Here is a 14,570-nt window from a genome sequence, read left to right as displayed (position 1 = left end):
TTCTTTTAGGTCTTGATACTCAGTTTCAAAATCCATAAGGAATCTTTACAAAGTCAGTCGCTGTATGACAGCAGGGAGAGAGAAACTGAGCAAACAAAATTAATTTGAGTTTTTTTAGTCTGTCTCTGTGACCTTGTGCTGAGAGGATTTAGATAGTATCTCAATAGACACCCAGAAGATGCTGCATTAATGCTGGAATTCACCAGGGAGAGGTGGCAGTGTCCCTAAAGTGTCCCTCAGGTGTGCAGACCTTGTGAGCCATCAGGGCAAAAGCCACGCAGATGACACAGAAAGGAAGGTGCCTTAAACTAAAAGGGTTGAAAGGGAATAGTTATGCTGGTGAGATGAGTTACTCCTGAGAGCAAATTTAGAAACTCCATTTCTAATATTAGTGCCTTTCAGGCATTTTAGGTGTGGATACTGACTTTTTAAGTGTGTGTACTCAGTTTTGAGCTAAAATGAAGTAAAACAGCCTTCAGCAATGATTTTTCTGTCTTGTGAGAGAGTGTTGATTCACAAAACTGGTGAATGAAGGTCTGAGTGTGTGAAGCAGTTTCCACCCCCAGATATGTGCTCTGATCCTCTATGGAGAAGTGGATTGTGCCTTCCATTGCTGTGCTGGAAGCATGCTGGGCTTCCCCTCTGGAGCAGTGTGAAGCACACCCAAGCCAGGGAGGGGAACCTGCAGGAGCAGCCTCGAGATCACTGGAGTCTTTGAGAGGTTCCCATGGCACAGAGCCCTGTAACAGAGCTGGTGAATTCAATAATCCACCAAATCACACACTAAATGCAATACTGAAGGAAGCTAACTGGGTGAGGTCAATCTCTTTAATTGCATTACAAATTTACACTCTCTAAAGGAGGATGTGCTGTGCAATGATGAATTTGGCAGTCAGACAGCTACATTATTTTGTCATAGCAAAGCATCTGAATGTAGAGTTGCCTGTCCTTCTGTAGGAGAAGAAAGTGTATTTGTTTTATTCTGAGTAGTAGATGAAATGAATGTTGCCAAAGAGCAGAATTAATGCAATATAGTCTCAGGTGAGTGTGGGTTAATCACAACAGCCAGGGAAAATATGTCTTTCTTAGGTAAAATTTCTTTCAGACATTTTCATTACATGAAAGCCTGTAGATTTGCAGCTATAAGGCCAGGTGTACACACAAAGAGCAAACTTAAGATGCCATTTTCAAAGGTGAAGATGCTTAGGTGTTATTGAAATGCAGTTTGCAATTAATTAAACCTTCAGTAATTTTTGTTTTCCATAAATTAATATTTATTTTCTGTGTTGAAATAATAACAAGTACGTTTCTCAAGTAAAATGTTTTGCTGTTAGGTGCAGGAAATGACAGAAGAAAACTTCAGTTGAACACCATCAGACAAATAAAAATTTATCTGCTTGTATATTTGTTATTAACACTTGTTCCAGTTTTTGTTTGGCCTTTAAAGGGCTGGCAAAATATTGAAATGAAGCCCCAGCTAGGAATAAAAAAATAATTAAAACCTCCGGTGATTGTTCTACGGGATACATTTTTGGAACATAGCTGATATTGCCATTAATCTTTTCAGAAAACTGTGGACCTTTTTTTCCCCACATTTTGATTGCATTCTTCTCACAGATAGCTGTTCTTACTTGAGTTTATTTGTATTTCTTTTCATTAATACCCTTCTGTCCCAAGGGTTTTTCTGACAAGTTAAAAAAAAAAAGCACAAGCTTCTGTGATTCAATATTTAGAGCATCACAAATCATGGTCGTATCCTGAAACACATTTGAACTTTTCCTTAAGCCCCTTGGTTAAAAGAGGCTGCCTGGGAACCTATCTGCACTCTAATCCTTGGGAACATACATCAGTAAGCCAGAGACACGATCCATAAAAATTCTTGATGGAAAAAAATAGATGTTTCATAAAAATAAGATCTTGCAAAAGTAAAGGTGGAATTCCTTCAGAGGGACTTTTTTTTTCAGGCTATTATTTGTGGCTATCAGAGGTTAAAGAGCTGACAGAAAAAGAAACTCAAAACCAAACCACAAACACTCATAGTTGCTTTCCTTTTCCTTTAATTCAAACATAATTTGGTTGTTTCAGCTTGAGTGCCCTCCTTCTTCAGTCTGTGACAGCTGGGAGAAACACTATTAAAGCAAAAGGATTTGTGATTCCTCTTTTCATGATGTGGCTTGTAGGGAAGGTGATTTGGAATGAAGACAAGCATGCAGGAACATCCCTCAGGAATATAGACTCATTTCTTTGTTATTTAGGTGTTTGGCTTTTTAAAGATTGCAAACAGGAAAATTAGACCCCAGTAATTTGCTTCAAGTTTCACTTTAAGTAGGTCTTTAGAACAAATTCATGTGTTAATATGAGAAAAGATTGTATATCTTGCTACACAAAGATTTTGCCTGTGGATTATAAAAACAGAGAGACAGAGGCCTCCTGGGTGACTATTTGCTTGTAATATTCATATAGTCATTATGTTATGATAAGAACTCTTTTTTTAATGCTGCAAAATGTTAATTTTATAACCAGCAGAAATTATATGTATCTGTGTTGGAAAGGATAGCTAGGAGATCAATAAAAATGGAGAGAGGAGAAAATTGGACATGAAAGTATGAGTGTTGGCAGCTTCCCCAAAATTATACTTTTAAAATACTTGTTGCTAATGAATCACAGTGCAGCCTAGAGCAGGGCCAGGAAGGATGCACCACCACAATGCCACTTATGGCCATCTCTGGTAAGATAGGCTGGGCAAACACTGCTTTCAAATCAACAGTGAAGAGTGTTGACCCTCCCTCTTGATATGCTTCAATGGAATTTTGATAAATTTGGTGAAATGATCAGAACAATCTTAGAAAAAGTAACTTGTCATTGTATTCATCTAATGTGACAGATACGTCACTTGGTCTATGGCATCTGGAACTAAAGCTACTTTAATACAAAATATTTTCAAAATCTGGAGTTCCTAGGTTTTTATGTTGTTATTAAGAATTCCTTCCTAACAGTCAATTGATAATCAAAATTATAACTGGAATTAGTGAAAAGTTGTTGAAAAGTCTGTTGGATGATGTCTCTACAATCTCATACATCAACTACATCCCCTAATCTCAGGGGAGAGGGGAAGCACTTCACTGACTGTGCTGCTGTGTTGTGTCTCACAGCTCCCAACCCTCCCACCATTCGAGAAGAGCTCTGTACAGCCTCCTATGATACCATCACTGTGCACTGGACATCAGATGATGAGTTCTGTGTGGTTTCCTATGAGCTGCAGTACACCATCTTCACTGGACAAGCCAACGTTGTTAGTGAGTATCAACCTTCTCTTTTCTCGTTGTTCTCTCATGGTTTCTATGAAACCCAAGTGTCTTTAAAGATAAATAGACTCCTATGTCAAGAACAAAAGAAAACATTATTTTCTAGAAAGATTTAAAGCCTAAATTTTCAATCCAAACCAATAATGATTTTAAAAGGCATCCCAAGTTCCTTTTTGCAGATGTAGCAAGTTCAAAGATCTCAGTTCCATTCTCTGCACTAGTCAGAGCAGTGTGCACATGGCAGCCTGTGTTGAACTGGTCATTACTTAGAACTGCAGCCCGATTGTCATTATATAAACTTGACATCTGGGCCTTTGTCTGAAATACAGATTAAGTCCTTCCTTCTGATTTTTATTGTTTTCAAGGCTACAAAGCAAAGGTCTCACTGAACTACAGGCTAAATCAGAAAACATCAGTGGAACAACAATTTATAAGTTAACTTGGTTTTATTTAAAATAAGATTAATAAACGTTGTATATTTTGTATTATAGCACATTTTTAATGAGTACACTCTCTGTTTTGAGTCTGTGACTTTCTTTAATGCCTGAATTTACTTAATTAGATTTTGGATTGCTTTATTGTTAAATAACTTCTCACAGAAAAAATATATAGTCTAATCTTTGGTCGGGAAGTCAGGGTTTCTGGATTCAGTGTTCTGCAATCATTGAGGTTTTGGCTATGAATTTGGAGAAGTCATTCAACTTCTTCCTGGTCTCTGTATATTTAATGGGCATACCACTAGCTGACAGAGACTTGTTTTATTAAACAAGGATTCTGAAATGAGTCAAATCAATCAAAATGTGGAGCTTGTTCAAGTCAACACATACTTAGATAGGGAACTAATCAACACAGGGGGTTGGTGTGTTTTTGAGTTCAAGAAACGCCTGGACAGATCATGCAAGAAAAGTACACTGAGAGCAATGAAGTGCAATGAAGTTGCTCTGGAATTGCCAGAGCTGTAAGCTGTTGATGCCTGGGAAAGCAAGGTGAGAAATTATCAGTGTGTGCTCTCCGTGTTTCTTGAAACCTTTGTACACCCCCATCTTTCCCCAGCATCAAATTCCCTGGCCACGCACTGAGCTAGATAGGCTTAGTTGTGACTCAGGGCAGAAATTATTTTCTTCTTGCAAAACGTTTTTGTAAGAAGAAAACTTGTTGAGATACTTTGAGGAAAGTCAGTGCTGTGGGCATGTTTACATGCTTTATGTCAGTGGAAAAATGGCATGGTCTATGCCAAGTTTGAGTTCTGAGCCAAACTCTCCCACTGACTCCTCTGTTACTGTGTGCACCTCATCCTCTCCATCACTGAGCAGGAGTTTATTTTCCAAGCCATCTGAAAGGACATGTGAGGATTCATGTGCTGGCATCTTAATACCTTTTAAAGTAGCATACTGTGAATGTATTACAGTATTCAGGACTGACTGAAAGAAGAAGATGGATTATTGAAAATTTGATGAATGTTTTGTCAAAACCTCCATTTAGTGTTTCTCTTAAGAGTCTGATTTTGAAGAACACACTGCAAAATTTAACTCTGTTGGAAAGACCAAATAAACTTCAGCACATGCTTCTACATCTGAGCAAGTGGAATAATAAAAAAGTCTAATAGCAATTTTTCAAAAATTGAAATAAGGTAGATAAGGAAGGAAAACATTCTCTGACAAATCACTACCAAGCAGAGACGACAATGATAAGCTGGTGTTGCTTGTTTTCTAGTCCATTTTTATCTATGGCTTTATGCTGTGCAAGTCAATTCAATAATTGACTTGCACATTATGTATGAACATGGCAGCAGCGAAAGGTGTGCCATTTCCACAGCCTTGGGATGTGGGATTTTACTCTTTGCTTACTAGTGAATAAATAACAAGGTATTTCTATTTTAGGCTGTAGTGTAGGTTTCCCATGTGGAGGTGAAAGCTTTGATCTGAAAAACATATATCAATGTCTGCTTTCAGAGATGCATTATAATTTTCAAACATAGCATGAGGTGCTCAGTATGCAGTCTCAGCTTCCATATTATCATTTTGCTAAAATAGTTAATTAAAACTTTGAAGATTAAACAAATCAACACTGTAAGAAACTTAATTACAAAATGCTCTGAAGACCTTAAATGAAAGTAAAAAGAAATGAAAGAATGGTTCTTCCTTTTTTTTGGTGATATTTTTGGGTTTTATTTTGTTTTGTTTGGATTTTTGTTTTGAGTTTTTTTTAACAGAGCTAATTCTTATGCAAATTTCCTGGTGTAATTGAAAGCTATAATGGTAACCCGCATTAAATACATGCATATGTGAGTATATTTGAAAGGCCTTTCTAAATGTTGTAAAGCCTTTTTTTAAATATCTTTATTTAATATAGGCTTGAACCCCTCCAATGGTGATCTTCCTGCCAACATGCTACAAATCTGCCTGGATTTCTAAAATATGAGATTCTCCCAGGTCATTCCAAATTACACTTGTATTGGAGATTAATAACACTAACATCACAGAATCATAGGACCACTTAGGTTGGAAAAAACCTCTAACATCATTGAGTCCATCCATTAACTTAACACTGCCAAGTCCACCACTAAAACATGGCCCTAAATGTCACATCCACATGACTTGTGAATCTCTCCAGGAATGGTGACACCACCACTTCCCCGGACAGTCTGTTCCAATGCTTGACCAGCCTTTCCATGAAGAAATTCTTCCTAATATGCAATCTAAACCTCCCCTGGTACATCCTGAGACCGTTTCTTCTTGCCCTGTCAATCCCATCCTCAGAACACTGCTTGGATGTTTATTCACTTTGTTACATTCTATTCTTGATCCTGCAGAAGGATTTAACATCACACCTGTTACAAATGGCTTTCCAAGGCCGTTCTTAGAATATCTCAGTGTACCTTGGTAGTGATGTTGAACACAGAGAGCTGCTCTCACTGTAAGTGGCATTAACAGGTGTTGCGCTACAGCCTTCAGGTTTTGATGAACTGGAGATAGGTCTGTGTTTTGGGGTTTTTTGAATCCTGTTCTAGACTTTGGGTTAGCAAAAATTTCCTTGTATTTATGGCATACGCATGCTGTTGCACATAACTGTATTTTTATTTCTCTGTCACATCCAGGAGATTCCCACTGGTATTGTGAGTTGCATATTGCAGATAATGTAAACAGGCTCGTAGATTGACTTCAGTTCTGTGGGGTTTTAGCTATGAATTAGTCACCAGGGAGTAGCTCAAGTAGTGCATTAAACCCACAAGCTTTTTCCCTGGAGACAATAGGAATCACTTTGCATACATACCCACCTACCGTGCTAATGGAGGCTGTTATTTTGGAATCTGTTTCTTAAACCACACAGCCAGCCTGACTGCACTTTCCACTCACAGTACATTTCCCCCACCAGAGGCATATATCATCCAGAGATTGCTAAGAATTCAGTAACAAAAACAAGCAATGCTATGTTTTTTTAGTATACTTTCTATCCAACATAATCAACTATATTCTTTTTTATTAACTGAAAAATTGGAAAGTTAACATTTGATGGCCAAGGTCCAAATAGAGTATTTAATTTGAATTCTATTTCATACAGGAAAGATTATTTCCAAATGTGGCCAAACTTCTCGGCTATTGAATGCTTGGCAGACCTGCTCTGTGCATAAGAGCAACACGGAACTCTAAATTAAGTAGGCTTTTACTAAAGCAGTTGTCCTCAGAGTTATACCATTTGTACATTTGCATTTCTGAGAGGCAGCTAATCACCTGCAATCTGAATACGTAAAAGCTTTTAAAATTACTTTGTCACCAGCTAACTAACATGCATTATAATTTCATTACCCCATTTCAATAGATTTTGAAGTATTCATTGAGTATGCCCTTTTTTAACATTGTGGATTTGTTAAAGTGTGTTTCAGGATGGTTCAAATTTTTCTCTAGCTCTGATGCAAGATTCTTCAGGAAAAATACATCTCTCCCTTCTTGACGAAGAGCAGCAAATCATTCTCTCTTACCTTGTAAAAGAAATCAGGGATAATTAGTCATATAGTCTAATTTATAAAAAAATCACTCTGTGAAGGACACAGTGTACTACTGTCAGAGCCTTTTCACTGTAATAGGACTTCTCTTCCTTTGAGAGAGGACAAAAGTTTTTGGAAGGACCTAAGACAATTAGGAGCCCAAGCTTCAATGAAAAATAGTGAATTTATGATTCACCAAATAATTTTGAATATTAGTATAATTTAATGTTTTTAATTAGACTTTGCCTCTTTCTGGAAGTTTTATTTTAATAAAAATAAAATCTAATAAAATTCCTTACAGTCTTCAGATTTCTACTAGAGATTTTAGTGAGAATTTTTAATGGCACAAAAGCAAATTTGGGATAAAACCAGGAAAACTTTTGCATCTTTAAAAGTATAAAATGACTGTATTTCTTAAAACAAAATCAAGGTGTTTTTCAGAAATCCTGCTTTGTTTTTTTTTTTTCAGATGGGAATGAAGAGTGGGGGTGGAGAGCTATTTGTTACTTTCATCTACCTTATTTGCTTTACCAATTTGAATTGGTAATAATTTATGTAAATAAAACATTTTACAATAATTAAAATACTCAAGAGATTAAATGACCTTCCTATGACTTTTGTGCTCCTTTTCCAATTTTCAAGAAAATATATTTTATTAAAATCTATCAGTGTAAATTTTAGGAGGATTTACACCTTGGGATTTTTCCCATCTGTTTTTTAAAGTGCATCAACAGCCAACACCAGGGAAATAGCTTTACAAATTATTACCTCCAGACTCTGAGAAACTTGTTTTGAAAACTCACACATCCTGTATGGACATCACTGTGCTCACTGCACCGTTCCAGGATGTAATTTAAATTCTCTACATTTTTGTAGGCTACAGTTTTAAAATACATTGTTTTACCATCTGCATAACCCTGTAAAAAGCCCTGGGTTTTTGAAGCAAGAAACCTGAATGCAGCCTGGATTAGGAGTGGGTACAATGGGAGACCTTGGCCCCTGCTGTTGCCCCAGTGAGGAGATGTGTACTTTCCACTTCACCTGCTGCCACCGGCAGGGAACTGAGAGGGCAAACACTTCCCCTGGATGCCAGTGTGATCAGGCTGCTTGTTCATTTCCCTGAACTTCCTTAATCATATTCTTTTGTATTCAGAGAAGAAAGGCTGTCCTGACAGGGCATAACTGGAGACAAATTCCTTTGATGCAGTGACAAATTATTCTTTCATAAGTAAATGCTTAACTTGGCTGCCACAAGTAGCTATTCTCCCTTTTGAAGGAGTTTGAACTTGTAGTTTGGCATCATCAATACTTCATTCCCAGGATTTTTGAGTCAAAGTACAATTTAAAGCCTGTTATCAAAGAGCTTATGGTCAGAAAGCACAAGAACATATCATTGAGCCCTTTGGTGCATAGGCAAGAGCTGAGCTGTTTAAGACAACAAGGTTTGTCAAGTAAAATAACCGAGTCAGTCACTGCACATCCAGCATTTATTGCACATCAGTAGTCTGGGATGCCTAAGAGTGGAAGGACAAAGAAAGGAAACCTAAAATGTATTGTGTCATCAAAGAGATAGAGCTTTCCTCTAGAACATGAGTCAGGTCATGGCCACATTTGTAAATAATCTTTCCTGTATGAAATAGAATTCAAGTGAAATACTCTATTTGGACCTTGGCCATCAAATGTTCACTTTCCAATGGCTCTCTCTATTGATTGTGCAGAGTGTTCAGGGTAGGTAAGGCCTTCAGTGATATTTGGTATGTATAAATCCACATACCCAGGAGGAGGGGATGAACTGAAGAGGAGACTCATAGCAATGCAACAGTTCCTTTACTGTCCTTTATATACTTATTTGGAGCAAAGTTTTATACTTGGTTAAGGAGAAATCAGCCTCTGGAGGGTATTGTAAAAAGTGTAATGGAAGTCTTAAAAATGTGCCCATTAGAGAGTTGCAGTGAATAATACAAAACTAGTTTCTAGATGAGTTACCAAAACTCTAGGCATTTCTGTGTCTGCATAATGGTCAGTTTATATATGGCTTATACATACCAGAGAACTTGCTTTCAAAATGTGGTTGTGGTTGGAGAAGACACTTCTAGGACCACTGTCTGTATCCATCCCACTTATTGTCATATGTTATTTGGTATCCTATCAGAGGCATTTTAGTTAAAGACTTCTTGATCATATTAAATTCCTTTTAAAAGCAGTGCTTATTTTTGTTTTAACATACTTTAATTTATTTTGCAATAGCACCAGTAAGGTTAGTATCAATGCAAAATCAATGTGGTAGTTCAGATACAGGAGTGTGTGATTAATATCTGTGGCAAACTGGGTAAAGATGAGATTTCCTCTGAGTAGTCAGTGAAATATTTTATGTCAGGAAGCTGCTTCCTTTATTTTCTTTCTTCCTCATAGGAAACCCATTCACACACAGCCTAAAAAAATAATTTGGTGTGTAGGGCTCAGTGAGAGAAGACATGGAGGGATGTTGCTTTAAGCAGTTCACTACAAGGGGTGGGGTTACCATGGGGTATAAAGCGGGTTCTTTCTCTTCATGACAAAGGCATATATATATGATTGCGTAGATATTTGTTCTATGCAATCATATATATATAAATTATCTACAGATGAGTGACTCCTCTCACATCATTTTAGATACCTGAAATTTGAGATCTCATGTATGCTGATCACCTTGGCTTCCTCTGTGGACAAGAGAGGCATTTGCAGTTGGTAGGATGTTCACAGCTGGGGAAGTGAAAGAAACTACTCACTGATTTCTGCCTTTCCTCAGAGCATAGAAAAATAGGTTAGGCATTGTAGCTCTTCATTAGGTGGCAAGATAGTATAAATCTAACCTGAAACTGTCCCACAGTTACCCATTTGCACAGCAGGATGAATCTCTGTTCTGCCTGCCTCTCAAAAATGCTTTGTACTGCAAGAGAGTTTTGAGACACAAACATCATAATACTCAAATTGAAATTTGGAATTTAAATTCTGTTTCTAATGATCTTTTATTATGAAACGCACATATCACATTAGGAAGGAATCTCACAGTATGCCCTTGAATTGTCTATGAGTCTGCAAACCCATATCACAGATCTGTTTCTTTCCAGTTTTGTAAACAGTAGCCTTCACATTTTACTTTACATAAAGTTTTGATATTGTCTGATATACAGAGCTGAATTACTACTGAGTTCTAAAAGATTGTCTTCATGAATGGTTTGCTGGTAGAACATGCATTAAAAGCTGAAAGCTGTCTGTAAATAACAACAGCTTCCATAATGTGTTCTGTGCCCAGTAAAGACAGAAGCCAAGAAGTCTGTCAGCCTTTCTCTGTTACATTTTCCAACCATACATATGTGCATACATCCGTACATTTCCACTTGCATCTATCTATTTCTGGCTGTAAAACCATATAAAATGTTGTCAATAGATATACTCTTCATAAATGTTAAATTTTTTCTTTATGTAAACATCTACAGTAAGAGGCTGGGGAATCCATTAGACCAGGAGCTGTTCCAAATATACAGTGATGGAACTGTATGTATGGGTGATTGACTGCCATTGCATTTATATAACAGTAGGAAAAACTTACAAAGATTTAAAAGTTCATTTTAATAGGGTATTTTCCTGATTTGTTTATGATATTGGTACTGCCTTATTTTACTTATTTCCTGTGTGTTATACTTCTGTGGTAGGCATAAAATGTAAACCAAATATAAACCAAAAAGGTTTATAAATGGAAAATTTTCCAGCACTTTCCCAGCTGGCATCTCATCATGAGGACATAAATCAAAAAGTTGCATCCATTAAATTTACTGGCTTAGATTACTTTCTGGCAAAGTCTGACATGCAAGAGCCAAAGGTTTCCCTGAAGCCCATGCTCTACCCTGTTTGGCCTCCCATGATTTGCTTCAGGTTCTGAAGAATGCATACCTGGGGACTGTCAGCAAAGGTGCCTCCCCAGCCCTGCTGGCTTTACTGCTCACGTTCGTTTTCTGAGGTTTAAACTGAGTTCATTAATCCAAACAGTAGATTGATGGGATCTCCATAATCCTCCAGTTCTTAAGCAATAAAGAATGCCTTGTGCTGGGATATGAAAAATCTCAGACTGCTAGTGTCTCCACTGAGCCATTTCTTAAATGCCCACTTTTTATGGTTCACTTCACATAGCAAGAATTTAAAAGGTGCCTTGGCTGAGGGTTGATAAAATGAATTAGTGACTTTAAGTAGTGGCTCAGTAAATATAACAACACTTTAAAAGGTACAGAAGCAAAGCTCATATTGGTCGTTTGGTGCCTGGGAATGCTCTAAATGTCCCTCTGTGTGTTTTGTGTGCTGTGACTGATGTGCTCTGTTCAAAATTGCAGGTTTATGCAACTCAGCCGACAGCTGGATGATTGTTCCCAATATCAAACAGAACCACTACACGGTGCACGGGTTGCAGAGTGGCACCAAGTACATCTTCATTGTCAAGGCCATCAATCAGGCTGGCAGCCGCAGCAGTGAGCCTGGCAAGCTCAAGACAAACAGTGAGTAACACCAGATCAGGATGCACGGAGTCTTCTCCTTTCTGGCCTTCCTTTTTAGGTCTGATCTTTGGAAAATACAAGAGGACAGAGAAGTTCAACTTTTTAAAGTGGTTTCCAAAATGAAAGCCACTTATTTAATATAATTCAAGATTGCCTTAGTCTTCTCTAGTGCAGAAAATATGTTGGGGTTTTTTTGAGAGATATATCTGTAGTTTGATCACTGGAAATATCGCGTAGGAACGAAGCCATCGTACATGAAATGCTTGAAAATACTCTTTTGTGGTTTTGTTTTAATATCCCCTCTATTTTTTTCCTCTACAAAGCAAAAACTTTTCTTATGTTTGCAGTAAAACATTTTATTTTTGTAATGTTCATAAGATAATTGCTAGTCTAATTTTATCCTCCAGAATTATCCCTTTTTTGGGACACTGAAAAGCATCTTAACTTCAACCCCCTCATTTCTTTATGGAGTTCAGCAAGGTGATAGACTAGTCAGAGATCCCACTTCAAAAAAACAATGGTTTCTCAAATTATTAACAGATGTAGAACAGCAATTTTAAGACTAGTTTTCAGCTGTTTTTTCCTCTTGCACAAACTAATCCTTTAGTCATGTAGTCATCATGGGCAGTTCTGAGGGCTGGAAAGAAAACACTGGAATTTATGCATCTTCTGAAACCTGCTTATTGTAGGGGAGGGTGCTTGAAGAGGGGTGATAGTGAGTGGTGCAAGGAGTCTGAAGAGAAAGGCATGTACGCCTTTCTGATTTCCTCCTGTTTGCTGTTAACCTGTGTGATGTGACCAGACACAATTTAGTACAGAGAGACATCCTTCAGATACTGTTCCAGCACACAAAGACTCTAAGCAGTCAGAAAGGCAGGCAGGAGGTTATGTTACTGCTGTCAGGTAGTAAGAAATAGCCCCCAAATACTTTGCAAGGGGTTTATTCTATGTTTGCTCATAATACGTAGTTAAATGCACATTTCAAAAGTAGATAAACCTGAACAGTCTACATAAACCTGAACAGTCTACATCTTAAGTACGTGTGCCAGTGCCACACACAGGCTTTGTGAGAGATCTAATTTAATTTTTCTGTGCATGCCATCAAATCTTCTGATTACATGTTTTTCCCCTTGATATGAAAGACAGTAAGAAGAGAAAAGTGCTTTGCTGGACCACTTGTGGAGCTGTAGTTTTCTAGTTGTCTCTTGGTGGAGGTAAATGATCATTCTGCTTTCTGACACAATGAGCAAGCCTGTCAGAATTGTGGTGGGCTTTATATATCTACAAGGTTTGGTTTACCAAAAAGCTTCCTGTTATTGTCTACAAACCTTGTGCTACAGCCGAAGATACTTGCCAAGAGCAACAGCCTGAGTAATGTTATTGCACCATATTATTTGGACCAAGTTACAGTTCACTTCCTTCCTTTTAATGCACAGTATCCAGCACCACATGGGCATCCTTCCAAAGCAATCCTGAATTGTTGACTGTGCTTGTTACAGATAAAGCTGTCAGTGAACAAAGAGACAAGTCTAGTTCTTCTAATTTTCAGACTCATTTTGTGGGATTGGAAAACATACTTTTTGTAGGAATGATGAAGATGTTATTATGGAGCTTTGCCCCTAGAGAATTAATAGAACACTAGTTATTCTAAATCTAATATGCTGTGAAAAAAGCAACCCTCAGACCTTTATTAGCATGTATATTGGTTTCAATTACATGCAAGAATTAGAGTATTCTGGTTACCTCTAGGTCAGAGATAATGGACATGATGATTATGCAGGGCTCTTTTCAAGGATTATCAACATGGGGAAGTCAGTGCACAATGAAGTTGACAGTAAACTGACAGTGCAATAGAAACTAGCTATTGCAGGGAGCTGGATAGGTTAGTCTGTCTCAAGAATGCTTGAGAGAAGGAAATTAATATGATTATGTAATCCTGTGTGCTTCTTAGAGGCTTGCTAATCCACTCTCCTTTTAAAAATCAAAGCCAAACCATTCTTCTGTCATCTTTGTCTCTGCATCTCTAGGTCAGCCATTTAAACTGGACCCCAAATCTGCTCATAGAAAATTGAAAGTGTCTCATGATAACTTGACAGTGGAGCGGGATGAGACATCATCCAAGAAGAGCCACACACCAGAGCGATTCACAAGCCAGGGCAGCTACGGCGTGGCTGGCAACGTCTTCATCGACAGCGGGCGGCACTACTGGGAGGTGGTGATAAGTGGCAGCACGTGGTACGTGTATAACAATATCAGGGAAAAGAAGCACTGGCTCCCACCACAGAGGTGCTGGCACAGTTTCTCTGACAGAGACCAGTAGCAGCAGAGACATCAGGAACAGTAAAAGAGCAGGCCAAGCTCTTTTACTATTTTTGAATAGTTTGTCAGATGAGTTTCCCAATCTCCAGCACTTTTGGACTCCAGAAATAAATTTGTCAGATTATGCATCTTTGTATTTATCAGCCTTCACAGGACTTTTACTCCACAGCTGGGGTTGGTTGCTTTTTTGAACCCACATACAGTATATATTAAGATTTATTTTTTTAATTGGAGGGATCAAAAACTTTCATCTTGTTTACACTGAGATAACTTTGTAAATGTGATCACTTCTCTACTAAATGTACAAAAAATACATTTTTTGTGTGAAAAAAATAAATAAAACTGAGGACAACTTGATGATCCAGTTTAACAGGGGCAGAGGTCAGATTTGCTTTTGGGAAGGGGACATGAGGCAGCAGAGCTGTAGGTCTG

The 14,570-nt window shown here is 37.8% G+C and overlaps 1 protein-coding gene across 1 annotated transcript in view; it reads left to right on the top strand.

Moving 5' to 3' along the window:
* The window catches only part of MID1 (midline 1), a 237,549-nt gene that overhangs the window by 218,685 nt on the left and 4,294 nt on the right, over positions 1 to 14,570 (top strand). Inside the window, exons 7-9 of the mRNA XM_058824959.1 lie at positions 3,153 to 3,296; positions 11,658 to 11,819; positions 13,847 to 14,054. Coding sequence (XP_058680942.1) covers positions 3,153 to 3,296; positions 11,658 to 11,819; positions 13,847 to 14,054 — 514 coding nt within the window. The remainder of the gene's footprint in view (positions 1 to 3,152; positions 3,297 to 11,657; positions 11,820 to 13,846; positions 14,055 to 14,570) is intronic.

The sequence above is a fragment of the Ammospiza caudacuta genome, chromosome 2 (genome assembly GCF_027887145.1).
Source record: "Ammospiza caudacuta isolate bAmmCau1 chromosome 2, bAmmCau1.pri, whole genome shotgun sequence".
Classification (NCBI taxonomy): domain Eukaryota; kingdom Metazoa; phylum Chordata; class Aves; order Passeriformes; family Passerellidae; genus Ammospiza; species Ammospiza caudacuta.
This window is presented reverse-complemented; position numbering and strand designations above follow the sequence as displayed.